Source organism: Cyprinodon tularosa, unplaced genomic scaffold, assembly GCF_016077235.1.
Source record: "Cyprinodon tularosa strain WSP-4 unplaced genomic scaffold, ASM1607723v1 ctg65, whole genome shotgun sequence".
Classification (NCBI taxonomy): domain Eukaryota; kingdom Metazoa; phylum Chordata; class Actinopteri; order Cyprinodontiformes; family Cyprinodontidae; genus Cyprinodon; species Cyprinodon tularosa.
The window spans coordinates 120211-135886 of record NW_024039396.1 but is presented as its reverse complement, the minus strand read 5'-3'; the positions used below and the strand labels follow the sequence as shown (position 1 = coordinate 135886).

Here is a 15676-nt window from a genome sequence, read left to right as displayed (position 1 = left end):
TATTATATGTTCTAGTTTAAGAGATGCTGCACAGATTCGTGAAGCGTGGCTTTGCTTTAAAGCTGCTGAGGTTGTCTTTAATTTTTTTTTTTTTTCAATAACTTTTCATCATCTGTCCCACTCAGATGTGGGGCACAGAGACAGGAGTGGAAAAAAATCTGCACAAATCAAACTTTTACTTTTTCTCTTACAATTTTTACATTCTGATCACTGCTGCACTTTGTAAATGGAAATTTTCATTTCACCGTTGTAAGCTGGCCAATTCACTGTTGTAAGCTGTATGCATTGACATTTCGATGCACACCATGTACATTTAGAAAAGATGTGGCAAATACTTTGTTTAATTCTGTTAAAGTGCAATATGAACATGTGATTGACTTGGCAAGGCAAAAGGGTTTTGTGATTAACAGATTGATTCCATGTTATGATTTTGGTGAAAACGTAGGCTGTCACATGATGGTGACAGAACATTTTTGGAAACTGACTCCAGACTTTTGAGTAACTGACCCCGTCTTGCTTAAGATGCACTTCCCTTTTAGGATCGGAAGTGAGTTTTTTTTTAGCAACATATATCTAAGCTTTCGAAAAACAGAAAATAATTACAAGACTTTGCCCTGATCAGAACTTAGAAGCCATCAGGACCTGAAAGACGTTTTGTGACTTTAAAGGATATCATTTTATGCAAAGGATGATGTATTTTCTTGCCACATTTGGTCAAATACTTTTGTTGGGATTGATAAGCTTTGCAACTGCAAATAGCAGCACCTGTCAAATATATGCTGCTGTTGGGGAAAGTGTGACTCTACCATTTTTTTACAAAGGACTGACCAAGTCAAACACTCTGAGATGGACTCATGGCAACACGATCATTTTTCTCAGAGAGAAAGGCAGAATCACTGTGGGGAAACCAGAAAACATCACTACAACTGGATCTTTTTTGCTGAGGAATGTAAAGCTGCAAAATGCTGGGACTTACCGAGTAGAAGCTCTGCATCTTAACAACACTCTGGCTAAAAACTGGACTGGTCAGCTATGTGTGATGGAGAAAGTATCGAAGCCTCAACTGCATTATAGCTGTGACACTGTTAAGCTTAGCTGTCAAGTTGCCAAGCCTGAGGGTTTGGCTTTTTCCTGGACTATTGATAAAAAGACCTTACCAAGTGAAACCAGACAAACTCTCACCATTTCATTGAGCCAGCTGAAAGAGAAGAGCAGCATTTCTTGTAGTGTGGCAAATAAAGTGAGCGCAGAGAGCAGTGAGACTGTTTGGCCGACATGCAAAGTTTTAAAGCAAAATGTGGGGACACTTTGCTTTCAAACTAAAACTGTTGTGGGAGTGATGGCTGTAGGAGTAGTTCTGGTTATTATTTTGCTTATCGTTAACATCATTTTATGCTCCTTATACAGACGCACCAAAACCAAAATGCAAGTCTGTGATGAGGACAGAATCAGCATAGTTTTTGCAAACAAGAGAGAGCCTGAGTGTAGCACAGTATATGAGAACATTGACAATAAGAAGAGCTGTTCATCTCCAAATCCACAGCCTTCACCAAGAGCCGTATACAAGCCTGATGTTGAGACAGAGACTAAGCCTTTACAGCTGTCCACAGCTGCCAAGGGGCAACAACCATCTCCGGTGCCGAAGCCCAGGACAAAGAATGCCAAGCCACTAAACATCTGAGTTTGAAGACCTAATTTAACTACAAAAAGTTCCAAGTGTGATTGAACAATGAGGATATAGTGGAAATCCAAATAGCATAATTGTGAAAAAGAAAGTGATGAATGTTTTTTGTAAATGCTGTGGGACTGCTGACATTAAATGTTTTATATAGTGATATGGGTTGAAGCAATTTATTTTATTTTATGTTTTTCTTAATAAACCAGTGTTCTATTGTTTCTCTGTAGTGATCATGTGTTTAGAGCAGTGCTAATTTCCCACCACAGTCAGCATATTGTATTCAGGGTTGAATTTCAGTTTGAGTTCTATCTACCAAAGCCCCTTCTTCTTCACATTTGTGGATCCCTAAAGGACTTTGTTTAAAGGAAAATACTGTTGAAACTTTAATGTGTTTTGTACATATTTATTTCTTTTTTCTTCACAGCAGCTGACACATATGACATTTGATTTGTATTTAATATGTGAGAAAATGAAATTGTGGTTGGAATAGTCAGGGACTGATTTTCTCACTTCCTATTTTCCTGTAAAATCAAAAAAAAAAAACAAGTGTTGTTTTTTAAATAAAAAAAAATCTTTGCAAAAGTAAATGCTTTGCGTTTGTTGATTGTTTTCTAAACCAGGACATTGGCACATCTACGTTAATGGTTGTATTTTTTTTATGAAAGTCAAAGATTTACAGGGACAAGTACAGGAGCAACAGTCCAGCACAGAAACACAGAAACCTGAACCAACTGAAGAATAAACCCAGCTGTTTATTAGAGACAAGGAAATCAGGCAACATGAAAAATGGAAAACCAAAGAAAACATCAATGTTTGTTCAAATTAATCATATCATGAATTCTAGAAATAGGCAACTTAGTCTTAAACAGGAAGTTTTACTCCTTCCTAATGTTTTAATATAGATCAACAAATCCTTACCAGCTTCACAGGTTATATAAATTTACCTTAAGTTTACAAAAAAAGGATAGAGATAACCTTATATCAAGAGTTTATGATGAAAAACATTTGGAAAAAAAAAATCTATTTTTATGAGGCACATTAACCAGCCTAAAACTCCCTTTTCAGGAAAAACTGCCTTAAAATAAGTAATAAATAGGCTCCAGATTTAGGCATTAACTAGTTTTTAATACTCTGAGACATTTCTGAAATTTTCATCCTGGTTCAAACCTTGCGTGCGCCACACTTATAAAAGGCACTGATAACAGGACGACTTAGCAATGGGCAGCTGGACATCTTGGCGATCTTTGTTGCTTAATTCTTAGCATCTGGCTTTACTTAGAAACAACTTAGGATTGTTGTCTGCATATTTGATTTCTTTGCATTGTTACAAGTGTGTTGTAGAACCATATGGACACACATGTTTTGTTACCAGAAAAGCCAGAAATAAAGAATGAATTATTTCTTATTTGTTTGCAAAATGCTGTGCCAAAATTATTCAATTATTATAAAATATTTTTTAATTATTATGTAATATCATATAAGTTTTGTATACTATAATTATTATATGTGTTTACATAATTTAATTATAAAATATAATATATGTGATTTACAGTTATCTACAAAGCAATTTTTCACAATCTGATAAGTGTGTTGGTCCTTTGAATTCAGCACATTATTTTTAGAAACACCTTTAACAGAAATTTAAACTGTAATTGGTTTTCTGTGGTTTTCTACCACATCTATGGCTTTACATGTTTGCCAATTCTTCTTCGTAAAATGGCTCAACACCCTCTGATTGAACTGAATGTTATTGCAATTTTGAAATATGGCCACTCAATTAGTTGTACATCCACTCCACTCTCTGGTCTTTTGTATAAGTGTTTAACAGTGGTTTTCTTGCTTATTTGTGCTAAAGCATCCTCACAGGAAGTAGCTAGCAAAACCAAGTATGTACGTGGTAACAGCTGTTCAGTGTCAGGATCCCAGTTTTTGTGTGTGTGTGTCTGTTTGTCTTGTCTTTTGTGTTTCTCCCTTCCACCACCAGGAGGCGCCTGGCTTCGGTTCACCTCCTCACACACCTGCAAGCGGTTGCCTCATCACCGTGGTGCCTCTTAAGCTGCTGGTTGCCACTACTTCGACGCCAGAGTGTTTGCCAGTTTGGGGTACTCTAGCCAAGCCTTGTTTATGCTGAGTCTAATCTGAGTTTTTGCTTTTTGAGTTTTAGTCCTCTAGCCAAGCTGAGATCACATTGAGTTTGCTGAGCGCTTGTTTCTCCCTGAGACTTAACTTTGTTTTTTCTTTGCCTTTCGGCAGCAAGCCTTCCTGCAAACTGGACCTTTTTGGACCGCCTTCTCCCAAGTGGGATCAACTGAGTCTTACACTGAGCGACGGATTCCAAACAGGAGGTTTGGATCCAGCCACCTTTGAGCACGCTGAGATAACTCTCTGAGTAAGGAAGTCATCTTCACCACGACCCGTTCAAGTACCACAGGAAAACTGAGTTGCAACCAGCGGCTGCATCATTCCACTCCGTCCGAGTTCTGGTTAAACCCTGTTCCGCCCTCCACCGAATCAAACAAACTCTGGAAGACCAACACACAGACTGGAGTCTAAGAGTCTCTTCTTCTCTGGAAACGTGAGTGGCAACAAATTCTCTCCTTCAAGATTAACAACTCCAATTTCCCACAGAGCCTGAATCTAACAGTCTGTCTTCCCCTCATCTTCCAGTTTCCGGCTAAGCAGAGTTCGGAGGAACTCTGCACCAAACACCAAAATACTCTTCAATAAAACCTGTTGAACTTTTATACTGTGTCTCTCTGTTTGGCTTCATTGCATGTGGGTCTGAGCCTTAGAAAAATCATGACATTCAGGAAGATTTGTTGTCCTCGTTTTTCCACACATAGGCCTGATTTTGAACAATTTTTAATTAGGAGGGCTCTAAGTGGGTGTGTTGCAGGTGGGCTACAAAGAATGCTTGCGCAAATGTTAAGAATTACAAACTGTTGTGTTTCCACCCAAAAACAATGAGCAGACTACGTGTTCTACCCAGAGCTTGAGAGTAGCCGTTAAAATGGTAACACTAAATATTTTTATAGTGCGCTTCACACAAGCATTTAAAAATGCCAAAAACAAATGTAAGAAAAATAAAATGATGAAAATAACAAAAGCTAAAGTTAGATATAAAAGATCATTAAAAAATGGGAAAGTTGTCTTTTTCCGCTTATGGAAGAAAATGTTAATAAATTAAGAATTAACAAATTTTCATCTAATTTTCTTCCTCAAAAACAGTAACCTACACAGTACTGCACAAGAGATTGCCAAAAACTATAACAAAGAATTGAAAGAGCTCCACTGTCACAGTCAACACTGTACTATTTTGACCTTGTTCTGTTTTACTAAGTGATGTTTTCTATGTTAAACTCTTTTTGGGGTAGCATTTGTTTATTTTATAAAATAAGGATGTCAAAATAAATTTTGTATGTGCTTTGACAAGTACATTAATAAGCTTATCTGTCTTGGGCTCATTTGGTTGTTCAAGCATCCCACGTGTCAGCATTCTTGCAGATAAAATGTGCTTGCTTGCAAGAAGTTATTAAAAGTGGAAAGGAAACCAAAGAGAAATGGATTTGCTAAGGCAAATATCTATTATCTCTAAAGGGTGAACGATAATCCACACTTGAACATGTTTGCTGTCTTCCCTAATGCTGTGTGACAGCTACATAATAGGATCCCCCTGAGCTTCATCTCCCTAACCAATGTCATTCTTTGTCAGGTCCTGCTCCAATTCTGCTCCGTTTTACATGACTGAAAATTCAATTCCACCCGTTAGGGATTTCACAGGAAGCTGGTAAGACAATACTCTTTTTTTCTCCGATTCTTCATCTTAGTCTCAACTTTTCTTAAGGAAAACTGCTGTTTTAAATCATATTATTTTGTAAAATCCCAAACACTACAAAGGAACCTAAATTTAGCTACTCTCATGCACATTGGACTTCAATTTTACATTACAACTTAATGAAACACATCTCTTATGGTGATGCCAGATCTATCCAGGAAGTGAAAGGGAAATACTTCTAAAATGTTTAATCAGTGGCTTTTGGAGCCTTGAGGATAGACCCTTTTGATGTTGGATTGCGTGTGTCCAGGAAAGAGGTCAATTACCCATGGAAAGTATTTCTACTCATGTCAGAACCTTCTTATTAAGTTGTCATTGGCTGCCAAGTCTGGCCAAGCATAATTCAGAACACCAGTGGTCAGCCAGCACTGTAGCCTTTTTCATCAGATTTATCCAAAAACAGACATTGTTTTGACCTATTAGAGTTCCCGAGCGCTGTGGGGGTTCTGTGACTTATGCATAGAACAAAATCAGCTCAAGCAATGATCTTCCAATTGAAGTCATTAATGCCAAAGCAATGTGGTCAATTACTGTTAAAGGTCCATTTAAAGATCATTTAAATGGTGTTTTTATTTCAGTTACTATCTTAAGCAGTCTTTTTTTTGGCTCTAAGTAGATTTTATCAATAAATGAAAATGGGGTTTTGATTTTTTTCATTGTTCGCAACACCACATGTTTCTTTTCTCTCCCTTACCTGTAGTCTGCAAAATGTCTATCTATAGCAATATGTGTAATATGCGGACTTGCCTTATCAAGTAAAGTTTAATATTCTAACTTCTAATAGTTCTGTAGGTATCTTTGTGCTTATGTCGTTGCAAAGGGAGATTTGTGTTGAGTGGCCCTAATATTTCTGAAACCTACCTGCTGCTTAAACATAAAAAAACTCTCAATTTTAACATACAGTTAAACCCAAAATTCATATCTAGACAGACTTATGTTTGTTTTTGAATTTGCATTATTTTATCTTTTTTTCATCTATCCCTTTTTTTTGCTGCTTATTTCACTAGGGTTGTGGTAAAAGTGGTGGCTATCTCCAGCAGTGTATGGGCTAAAGGCAGGGTATGCCTTGACAGTTCGCCAGTCTATCCGGGGTAACACAGAGACACACAGCCATGCACTCAAATGCTCACAACTAAGGACAATTTATAGAAGCCTGGTAACTGAACAGTCATGTTTTTGGACTGTGGGAGGAGGCCAGAGTACCTGGAGAGAACCCATGCATGCACAAGGAGAACATGCAAACTTCATACAGAAAGACCCGGGAACTGACCCAGGAACTTCTTGCTGCAAGGCAGCAGTGCTACAAACTACACCACCATGCAGACCTCTTTTTATCATTTAATATTCAATCTGAATCTTACATAACATTTGTATATAGGAGGAAACCTGTGGCGGAATCTGTATATAAAAAATTCTAAATTTTATATTCAATAACTTTTTGGTCTTTCTCAAGAATTTTCTCTAGAATTGAAACTTTTATAAAAGAACTGAAATTGAAATTAGTCAAACTAATTCCCAATGCAATAAAATTCAATTCTGAAGCGAATTTGCCCAGTTTCAAGTAATGTATATATATTTTTTTCATTTTTCAACTGATTTATTAGTAAAATGAAGGTGATGTTTTCACTGTGACATGTACAGATCCACATTGCACAGATCAGTTTCTGATGGCACAGGTGTCTGCTCACAGTTTTAACACGTAACAAAACAAATCCTGCGGTAGTAAAATAAAATGTACCATAAAATTCAACTCTCTGAATGTTTATGTCAAAGAAGCAACAAGGCAGGCAGTATAAAATGTTGTTTCATGTCTTCCCTGCATCATACTATTGCAAGAACAATCATTTTCAAAACCTTTGTGTAGTTATATATGTTTGTGTTTGCATAAGGATCCAGGACTGGGATATGCCATGTGCCAGCAATTACCAGCAGCTTTATCATTTATTTGAATTAAATGACAAAACCAGCTGTTGTAAAATCAATTAATCTTTGACTAAATAAAAGGACATATTTTTAGTCATGTTACAGACAGTGAGCAGAGAAAAGATTGTTTCAGCAAAGTATTTGCCAAACAATTTATATTTGCCACTTATCTGGTGAGTCTTTAACTGTTTTTCTTTATCCTTGGTTTTAGACATTTTAGATAGAACCCTTGTACCTGGATTACATCTAATAAATGTCCCAGAATACCCAGCAAAAGACAAAAGAGAGGCAGACTCCAGGCCCAACTGCTTTAAAAGAGACCTATCATTTCTGCTGCAGTCTGAACTCTCTAATAAAAATGCTTCTATCAGACAAATTACCCAGCTATGGTCTTGCACCTGATATAAATCAGATGGGAGAAAAATTCCACCTCCTGCTCTAATAAGCATCCTTCTTGGAGCTCATGCAAAGATCAAACATTTCCCCAACATTCTTTTGTAGATAGTGTGTTTGTGCCAACATGAAATTACAGCCTGGCAATGAAAGAAGTAAATTCAGCTCCCTGCTGGTTATGTTGCCTATTTTGCTGACTTCCTTCTTTTTTTTATTTTTGACAAAGAGGGCATTAGTATTCAAGATGAATGCGCCAGATAACTACAGAGAGAAGAAAAACTGAATTTTTTTTTTGCTGCCCCTGGTAAAGTTTGGTAAAAATCCTAAACAGATATTCCCATTAGCATAATTTCAGGTAAAATCCCCTTGTTGAGAATAATTGTCAGATATTTATATTTTATAAATGCAACAGTTCTTTATACCACTAAGAATCCTTATAAATTAGGCTGAAATGTCATCAAAAATCTAATTTTTAAAGATAACATATGTTTTTGAATTTTTAAACAACAATTTTTTTACGACATCCTTCAGAAATACAGCACATACACCATGATGCAACTCAGAGACCCATGTCTTTTAACCCCTTTACCATTAGACATGACAAAGATCTGCATTTATCACTCAAGAACTAAAGGTAAACATACAAAATAAAAGACTAAGAAAATATATACTGTCAAAAAACAACCTCTCTTTCTACATCACATATATTAACTTGGAGTTATTTATTTTTACTACATCCCCAGCATCATTTTTACCTCCTTTTGCTCCGTTTAGATTTCCTCAGGCTGAAACAGTCCTTTTAATATATAAACATAATCATGAATCATGGCAGCAGGTGATGGAAAATCACCTGATTAGAAAATGTTAGGAAACCCTACTAACTATAGCTGTCACTTCCTTTATGTTGTTTCATAATAAATTCATGCTTTTTTCCATCCATGACCACATTCTCAAACAATTGCACCCTAAAAATAATTGTTTAAGAGCATATAAAACACCACTTCACACTATGAGATAAGATTGGATTTTTACCTTCTAATAATGTAGGATCACCTTCTTCCTAGAACAGAGGAGAAGCCATTTGTCTCCGTATCTTTAGATGACACCAGAACCCAAGTGATATGTGGCGTTAACACTGTGAAATGGCTTCACATCTGCTTTGTTATAAGTAAGATTATCACCACCCTCCTTAAAAAGACAAACAAAAATAAACCCAGCAATCTTACTGTGTGCCTGTATGTGCACTTTTTAGGTTATAGCTTCTTCCTGTTGTGGCGTTAAAAAAAACAAGCTAAATAAGCTGAAATACACTGTCAGAAGTTACTTCTTTTCTCTAATAACTGTTAAACAATAAGGTTGCTGGTGTATTGATTGTCTTATGGAAGTTATGACAGCTGATGTTTCAAGTTTATCCAAATCTGCTCACGGAGCGACTCCTTGTTCTAATGTGAGAGCTCTGGTCCAAAAGCCTAACATTAAATTTATGAAAGCTTAAAGAATGATAGACAGGTGAGTCTTATGCCAACTGTGCCAACAATTGTGCTAATGGTATATTTGTTAAAAATACTTTTTATTTAACATTTCCAAATACTTTTTGACCAGTGACAGACATGGATTTATAGTTAGGCCAGATAACAGCATGTCAATCAATCCCTGTGCAACAATAGCACAAGATGAGAGAGTTTCATAGTGAAACAGAGAGCCAGCAACCAGTGGCAGCCGGCCCATAGGGGGTGCTGGGGCACCGCCCTCCCTGATAAGAAGAGAGAAATGTAAAATATATTTTTACAAATTAACTCGTAAATGTCAGTTTTACTCTCTAGAGTGTGTACCTAAAAATAAATTATATAAACTACATTTCCCTACCTACTGTCATTCATTTGTGGATTTCCACAGACAGACTCCTACCGTCTCTGTCTTGGGGCGCTGATCAGACTGCCCCACATGTGCAGAGAATCTGCCAATCATGTACTATTGCTAGGTCAATTTAATAATTTAATGGCCAATCAGCGTCTCAGAATTTGATGGTCTTGGGGCTCTGAAAATACTGCACTTTAACAGGTTTCTGCACCCAAGCGCAGGTGCAGACAATTAGAGGGACGATGGCGAACGTAACGAGCGAGGTGCAGCTTCCACCAAATTCGGTGAGATCTATATTTATCTACCCGTTTGCCAGAAGAACATCCCCGTTGTAGGATATGAAAATTTCATGTCATGGTTACTGTGACCAAAATCATCACTATAATTACTGTTAAATTGTATTAATTGTCCAATTGTTTATTTGAATTCTTATTCTGGATTAGTTGGAGACATACACTAAGCCAGTGGTTCCCAAAGTGTGGGGCGCGCCCCCTAGGGGGGACGCAATGCCATTGCAGGGGGGGCGCGGGAAGCGGTATGGATGAATGAAGAAAAAAAAAAAAAAGAAAAAAACAGCGCTTGCTTGACTGAGCATAATGGACAGTTGTGACACTGCAACCCAGATTTGAGAAGATCTACAGCAAAAAGCAGGCTCACTACAGCCACTGAAAAGATGGGAGGATTAAAGTACAAAGAAAAAACTCTCAGGGAGCTGTTAAATGTTTTCACTCCATTTTACACAGAGGCTTTTTTAATGTATAGATTATAGCAAAGTTAAATATTGTTACAAAAAAAAAAAAAAAGAAATATGTTTAAAATAACACAGACAACAAAGAATCCTCTTCTAATCTACAGTATAGAACTATTAAAAAAACACAGTTACACAAAACGTGGAAATTTTATTGTAATCCAAAGGGGGGCCCAGAAGAAAATCTTTGGGAACCACTGCACTAAGCTATATCAGCCCCACAAAAAATATTTTTCACCAGCCGCCACTGCCAGCAACATAAGGTCTTACTTTGACTATGGTATACTTTCCAAATAAAGCATCAACAACACACTCCAACTATAGCTCTGTGATGTCTAGCTAAAGTGCCTCAGAAAGTATACTGTGATTAAAATACTTTTGACTATGATGCAATGTTGAGGGATGCAATCTACACTCACCGGCCACTTTATTAGGTACACCTGTCCAACTGCTCGTTAACACTTAATTTCTAAGCAGCCAATAACATGGCGGCAACTCAGTGCATTTTGTAGACATGGTCAACACAATCTCCTGCAGTTCAAACCGAGCATCAGTATGGGGAAGAAAGGTGATTTGAGTGACTTTGAACGTGGCATGATTGTTGGTGCCAAAAGGGCTGGTCTGAGTATTTCAGAAACTGCTGATCTACTGGGATTTTCACGCACAACCATCTCTAGGGTTTACAGAGAATGGTCCAAAAAAGAAAAAACATCCAGTGAGCGGCAGTTCTGTGGGCCGAAATGCCTTGTTGATGCCAGAGGTCAGAGGAGAATGGCCAGACTGGGTCGAGCTGATAGAAGGGCAACAGTGACTCAAATAACCAGCCGTTACAACCAAGGTGTACAGAAGAGCATCTCTGAACGCACAGTACGTCGAACTTTGAGGCAGATGGGCTACAGCAGCAGAAGACCACACCGGGTGCCACTCCTTTCAGCTAAGAACAGGAAACTGAGGCTACAATTTGCACAAGCTCATCGAAATTGGACAATAGAAGATTGGAAAAACGTTGCCTGGTCTGATGAGTCTCGATTTCTGCTGCGACATTCGGATGGTAGGGTCAGAATTTGGCGTCTACAACATGAAAGCATGGATCCATCCTGCCTTGTATCAACGGTTCAGGCTGGTGGTGGTGGTGGTGTCATGGTGTGGGGAATATTTTCTTGGCACTCTTTGGGCCCCTTGGTACCAATTGAGCATCGTTGCAACGCCACAGCCTACCTGAGAATTGTTGCTGACCCTGTCCATCCCTTTATGACCACAATGTACCCAACTTCTGATGGCTACTTTCAGCAGGATAATGCGCCATGTCATAAAGCTGGAATCATCTCAGACTGGTTTCTTGAACATGACAATGAGTTCACTGTACTCAAATGGCCTCCACAGTCACCAGATCTCAATCCAATAGAGCATCTTTGGGATGTGGTGGAACGGGAGATTTGCATCATGGATGTGCAGCCGACAAATCTGCGGCAACTGTGTGATGCCACCATGTCAATATGGATGAAACTCCCTGAGGAATGCTTCCAGCACCTTGTTGAATCTATGCCACGAAGAATTGAGGCAGTTCTGAAGGCAAAAAGGGGTCCAACCCGTTACTAGCATGGGGTACCTAATAAAGTGGCCGGTGAGTGTAATTCTGCAATGGCAACTCACAGCAAAAAGAAAAACTTAAAAAGTAACTACAAATTAAAGCTGATTATAACAAGCATTTCATACAGTTTGCATTGTGCTCATGCAGCAACACAGTCCTTGTTGGCTACAGGCTTAAAGGGAACTGACAAAGGTTAACATTGCAACATCACTTTCCAATTAGGAATACAGCAAACTATGTGTCTAACGAGTGTTCTGGGCCAATTACTCTAAGGCGAGTCTCATCTTTAAGACAACCGACAGACAGTCTGGTCAAAGTGGCTGCCGATGTCTCACTTAGTGCCAAAAAATGTGTCATAAGCAGCTGGACAGAACATGTAGCTCTCCAGCACCAGATGGAGTGCTAAAACGGATTTATTCCTGCTGTCAATCGCAGCACGTGAGATATTTTCCAACATTGATGAACTGGGTGTCTTTTTATGTGCCATATCTCTTAACAGTGGCGTAAAATTGAGTGGTCCTCAAAAGCTGTTCACAATTGTGAAATTATTAAAGTGGAACAGTACAGAGCCTGTTTGTACTTTTTCAAAAGAAACATGTTTTAATACTATAAGTAAAGACTAGCTCACCTTGGACTGAGTGAAGATCAAGCCATACCAGGACCAAGCAGAGAGTGGTCCAAAAAAAAATTCCAACACTAAACCATTGCAACAATACTAATCTTAACATTTTCAAATTTAGGGTGAGCCAAAAACTGTATATGAAGAAATCCCAACTTCAATTTCACTTGTCCCGTGTATCTAACAAGCTAGTAAATACTCCTACAGACAAACCAGATAACAGCTCATACATCCATCTTAAGGATAATTAACTTAAACTTCAGGCAGTGAATGGAGGCAGCAGGTTGACGTGGACTTTAGTCCCTTAAGCTGGGATTACACTGTACAATTTTTTGCCCTTTTCGAGCCGATTCTCCAGTCGTGCGAGAATTTTTTGATCGGGCTTTCAGCCTGATTGTGCGTCATGTAGTGTACGGGGGGTAATAAGGGACGTTCAGCCTGTGACGACCACCTCCCGATCAACACTTTCAAACATGTTTAAAATTCAGCCAGCCATCGTAAGATCGGATCAGAGCACGGGGCCGCACAGTGTGAGAACATGCATCATGAGCTGTAAACTTTTAAACCCTGCGGTTTGGTCTTACAGGTTGAGCTGTAGCTGCGTGCAAAAATGTAAAATATTGCACAGTGTATGCCCGGCTTTAGTGTTCTGTCCCCATACAAATTGGAATGGCAGCAGTAAAGTTGAATGAAAGGGATGTTAGAAAGTCTTAAGTCAAGCATTATTACCAGTTGTGAGATTAAAACATAATTAAATAGCAGAGATAAACTCCTGAAAAAAAGTAATTTAAAGATATAAAAATACAAAAACGTATAGCTAAGCAAGAGGAGAACCCCATATAACTGGGCGGAGTAACATTTGGCAGTATAACAGAAGAATCTAGAGGAAAATGATAAGCCATAAGCTTATTGTACATGCCAAGGCAGGGTGGAAGAATGGGAAAGGAATCAGAAGAGCTAATCAGAGAAAACATGGAGCAGCTAAGAAAAGATGAAGACATGGGAGCTGAGGTAAAGAGACTTATTAACGGTGGACGCTGAACTAAGACGCCAAGATGTTTTTCTTTAAGCTAAAATATAAGAGAAATAAAGAGAAATATAAAATCCTGAATAACAAAACACTAGACTAAACATAGGAACTAAACAATGATTAGATTAAAGCACATAAAATCAGATGTCATAAGTGAAAATAAAATTAAGGTTAAGATAAAAGTCAAAGAGTTTTAACTGCAATATTAAGACTAGACCTGAGTATCAGAAACCTCTTTGACTTTTATCTTTTTTTTTTTAGAAGAGTCTACAGTTTATCCATGAGTGGGAATGGGCTCAGCTTGAACAGCTCACTAGAGAAAAGATCTAGTTACAAATCCCTCTTTTTGTTTTGTTTGTTTCACATGTTCACTTCAACAGACTTTTATGAGGCCCCTGATCCCACGTGCAATTTCTATTTAATTTATATCTGTTTACACAACTCAACTCAAAACTCTCAAGCAGACATGATTTCCTTTTTTTTCAATTATACAGAACATCAGCGGTTGAAATTATGGGTTTGGAACCAGTTCATCTCTCAAGAGGACACATTTCTTACAGTGTAAACATGAGCAATACTTAATCAGTTTAGCTGCTGCTTTTCGCCCACTTTTATGTTTTCTTTATGATGCATTTTAAGCTTATTCATCAATGATTGGCTTTGAAATTGGGATATGTTATGAAAAAAGTTTACAGTTTGTTTTGCTGAGTCATTAATGGATCTTGAAACCTGATGTTGGAGGCCATGTCGGTTGTAAATTACACTATTCAGTGTTGAACTTTTACATGAAACATTTCGAGATGTAAAAAACTTTCGGCTTTAAACAAATTCTCTGTCATGTGTTTGGACATTGTGAGTATAAAAAATCCATCCATCCATCCATCTTCCTCCGCTTATCCGGGGTCGGGTCGCGGGGGCAGCAGCTTAAGAAGGGAGGCCCAGACTTCCCTCTCCCCAGCCACTTCTTCCAGCTCTTCAGGAGGAACCCCAAGGCGTTCCCAGGCCAGCCGAGAAACATAGTCTCTCCAGCGTGTCCTGGGTCTTCCCCGGGGCCTCCCCCCGGTGGGACGTGCCCGGAACACCTCACCAGGGAGGCGTCCAGGAGGCATCCTAAACAGATGCCCAAGCCACCTCAACTGGCTCCTCTCGACGTGGAGGAGCAGCGGCTCTACTCCGAGTCCCTCCCGGATGACCGAGCTTCTCATCCTATCTCTAAGGGAGAGCCCAGCCACCCTACGGAGGAAACCCATTTCGGCCGCTTGTATCCGCGATCTCGTTCTTTCGGTCATGACCCAGAGTTCATGACCATAGATGAGGGTAGGAACGTAGATCGACCGGTAAATCGAGAGCTTCGCTTTTTGACTCAGCTCTCTCTTCACCACGACGGACCGGTACAGTGCCCGCTTCACGGCAGACGCTGCACCAATCCGCCTGTCGATCTCCCGCTCCCTTCTTCCCTCATTCGTGAACAAGATCCCAAGATACTTAAACTCCTCCACTTGGGGCAGGACACCCCCCCTGACCCGGAGAAGGCACTCTACCCTTTTCCGGCTCAAGACCATGGCCTCGGATTTGGAGGCACTGATCCCCATCCCGGCCGCTTCACACTCGGCTGCGAACCGATCCAGCGAGAGCTGCAGATCACGACTTGATGAAGCCAACAGGACCACATCATCTGCAAAAAGCAGAGACGCAATCCTAAGGCCACCAAAACGGATCCCCTCAACACCTTGGCTGCGCCTAGAAATTCTGTCCATGAAGGTAATGAACAGAATCGGTGACAAAGGGCAGCCCTGGCGGAGTCCAACTCTCACTGGAAACGAGCCCGACTTACTGCCGGCAATGCGGACCAGACTCTGACACCGGTCATACAGGGACCTGACAGCCCGTATCAAAGGGCCCGGTACCCCGTACTCCCGGAGAACCCCCCACAGGGCCCCCCGAGGGACACGGTCGAACGCCTTCTACAAGTCCACAAAGCACATGTAGACTGGTTGGG

At 39.4% G+C, this 15676-nt stretch overlaps 1 protein-coding gene across 1 annotated transcript; it reads left to right on the top strand.

Annotated features, from left to right (window-relative positions):
* The first annotated feature begins 583 nt into the window (after nt 1-583).
* Nucleotides 584-2220, top strand: LOC119799147 (T-cell surface antigen CD2-like). The gene has a single exon (XM_038308935.1). It carries the CDS (start codon nt 680-682, stop codon nt 1679-1681), a length of 1002 nt encoding a protein of 333 aa, XP_038164863.1. The 5' UTR covers nt 584-679; the 3' UTR covers nt 1682-2220.
* Nucleotides 2221-15676: the final 13456 nt, after the last annotated feature.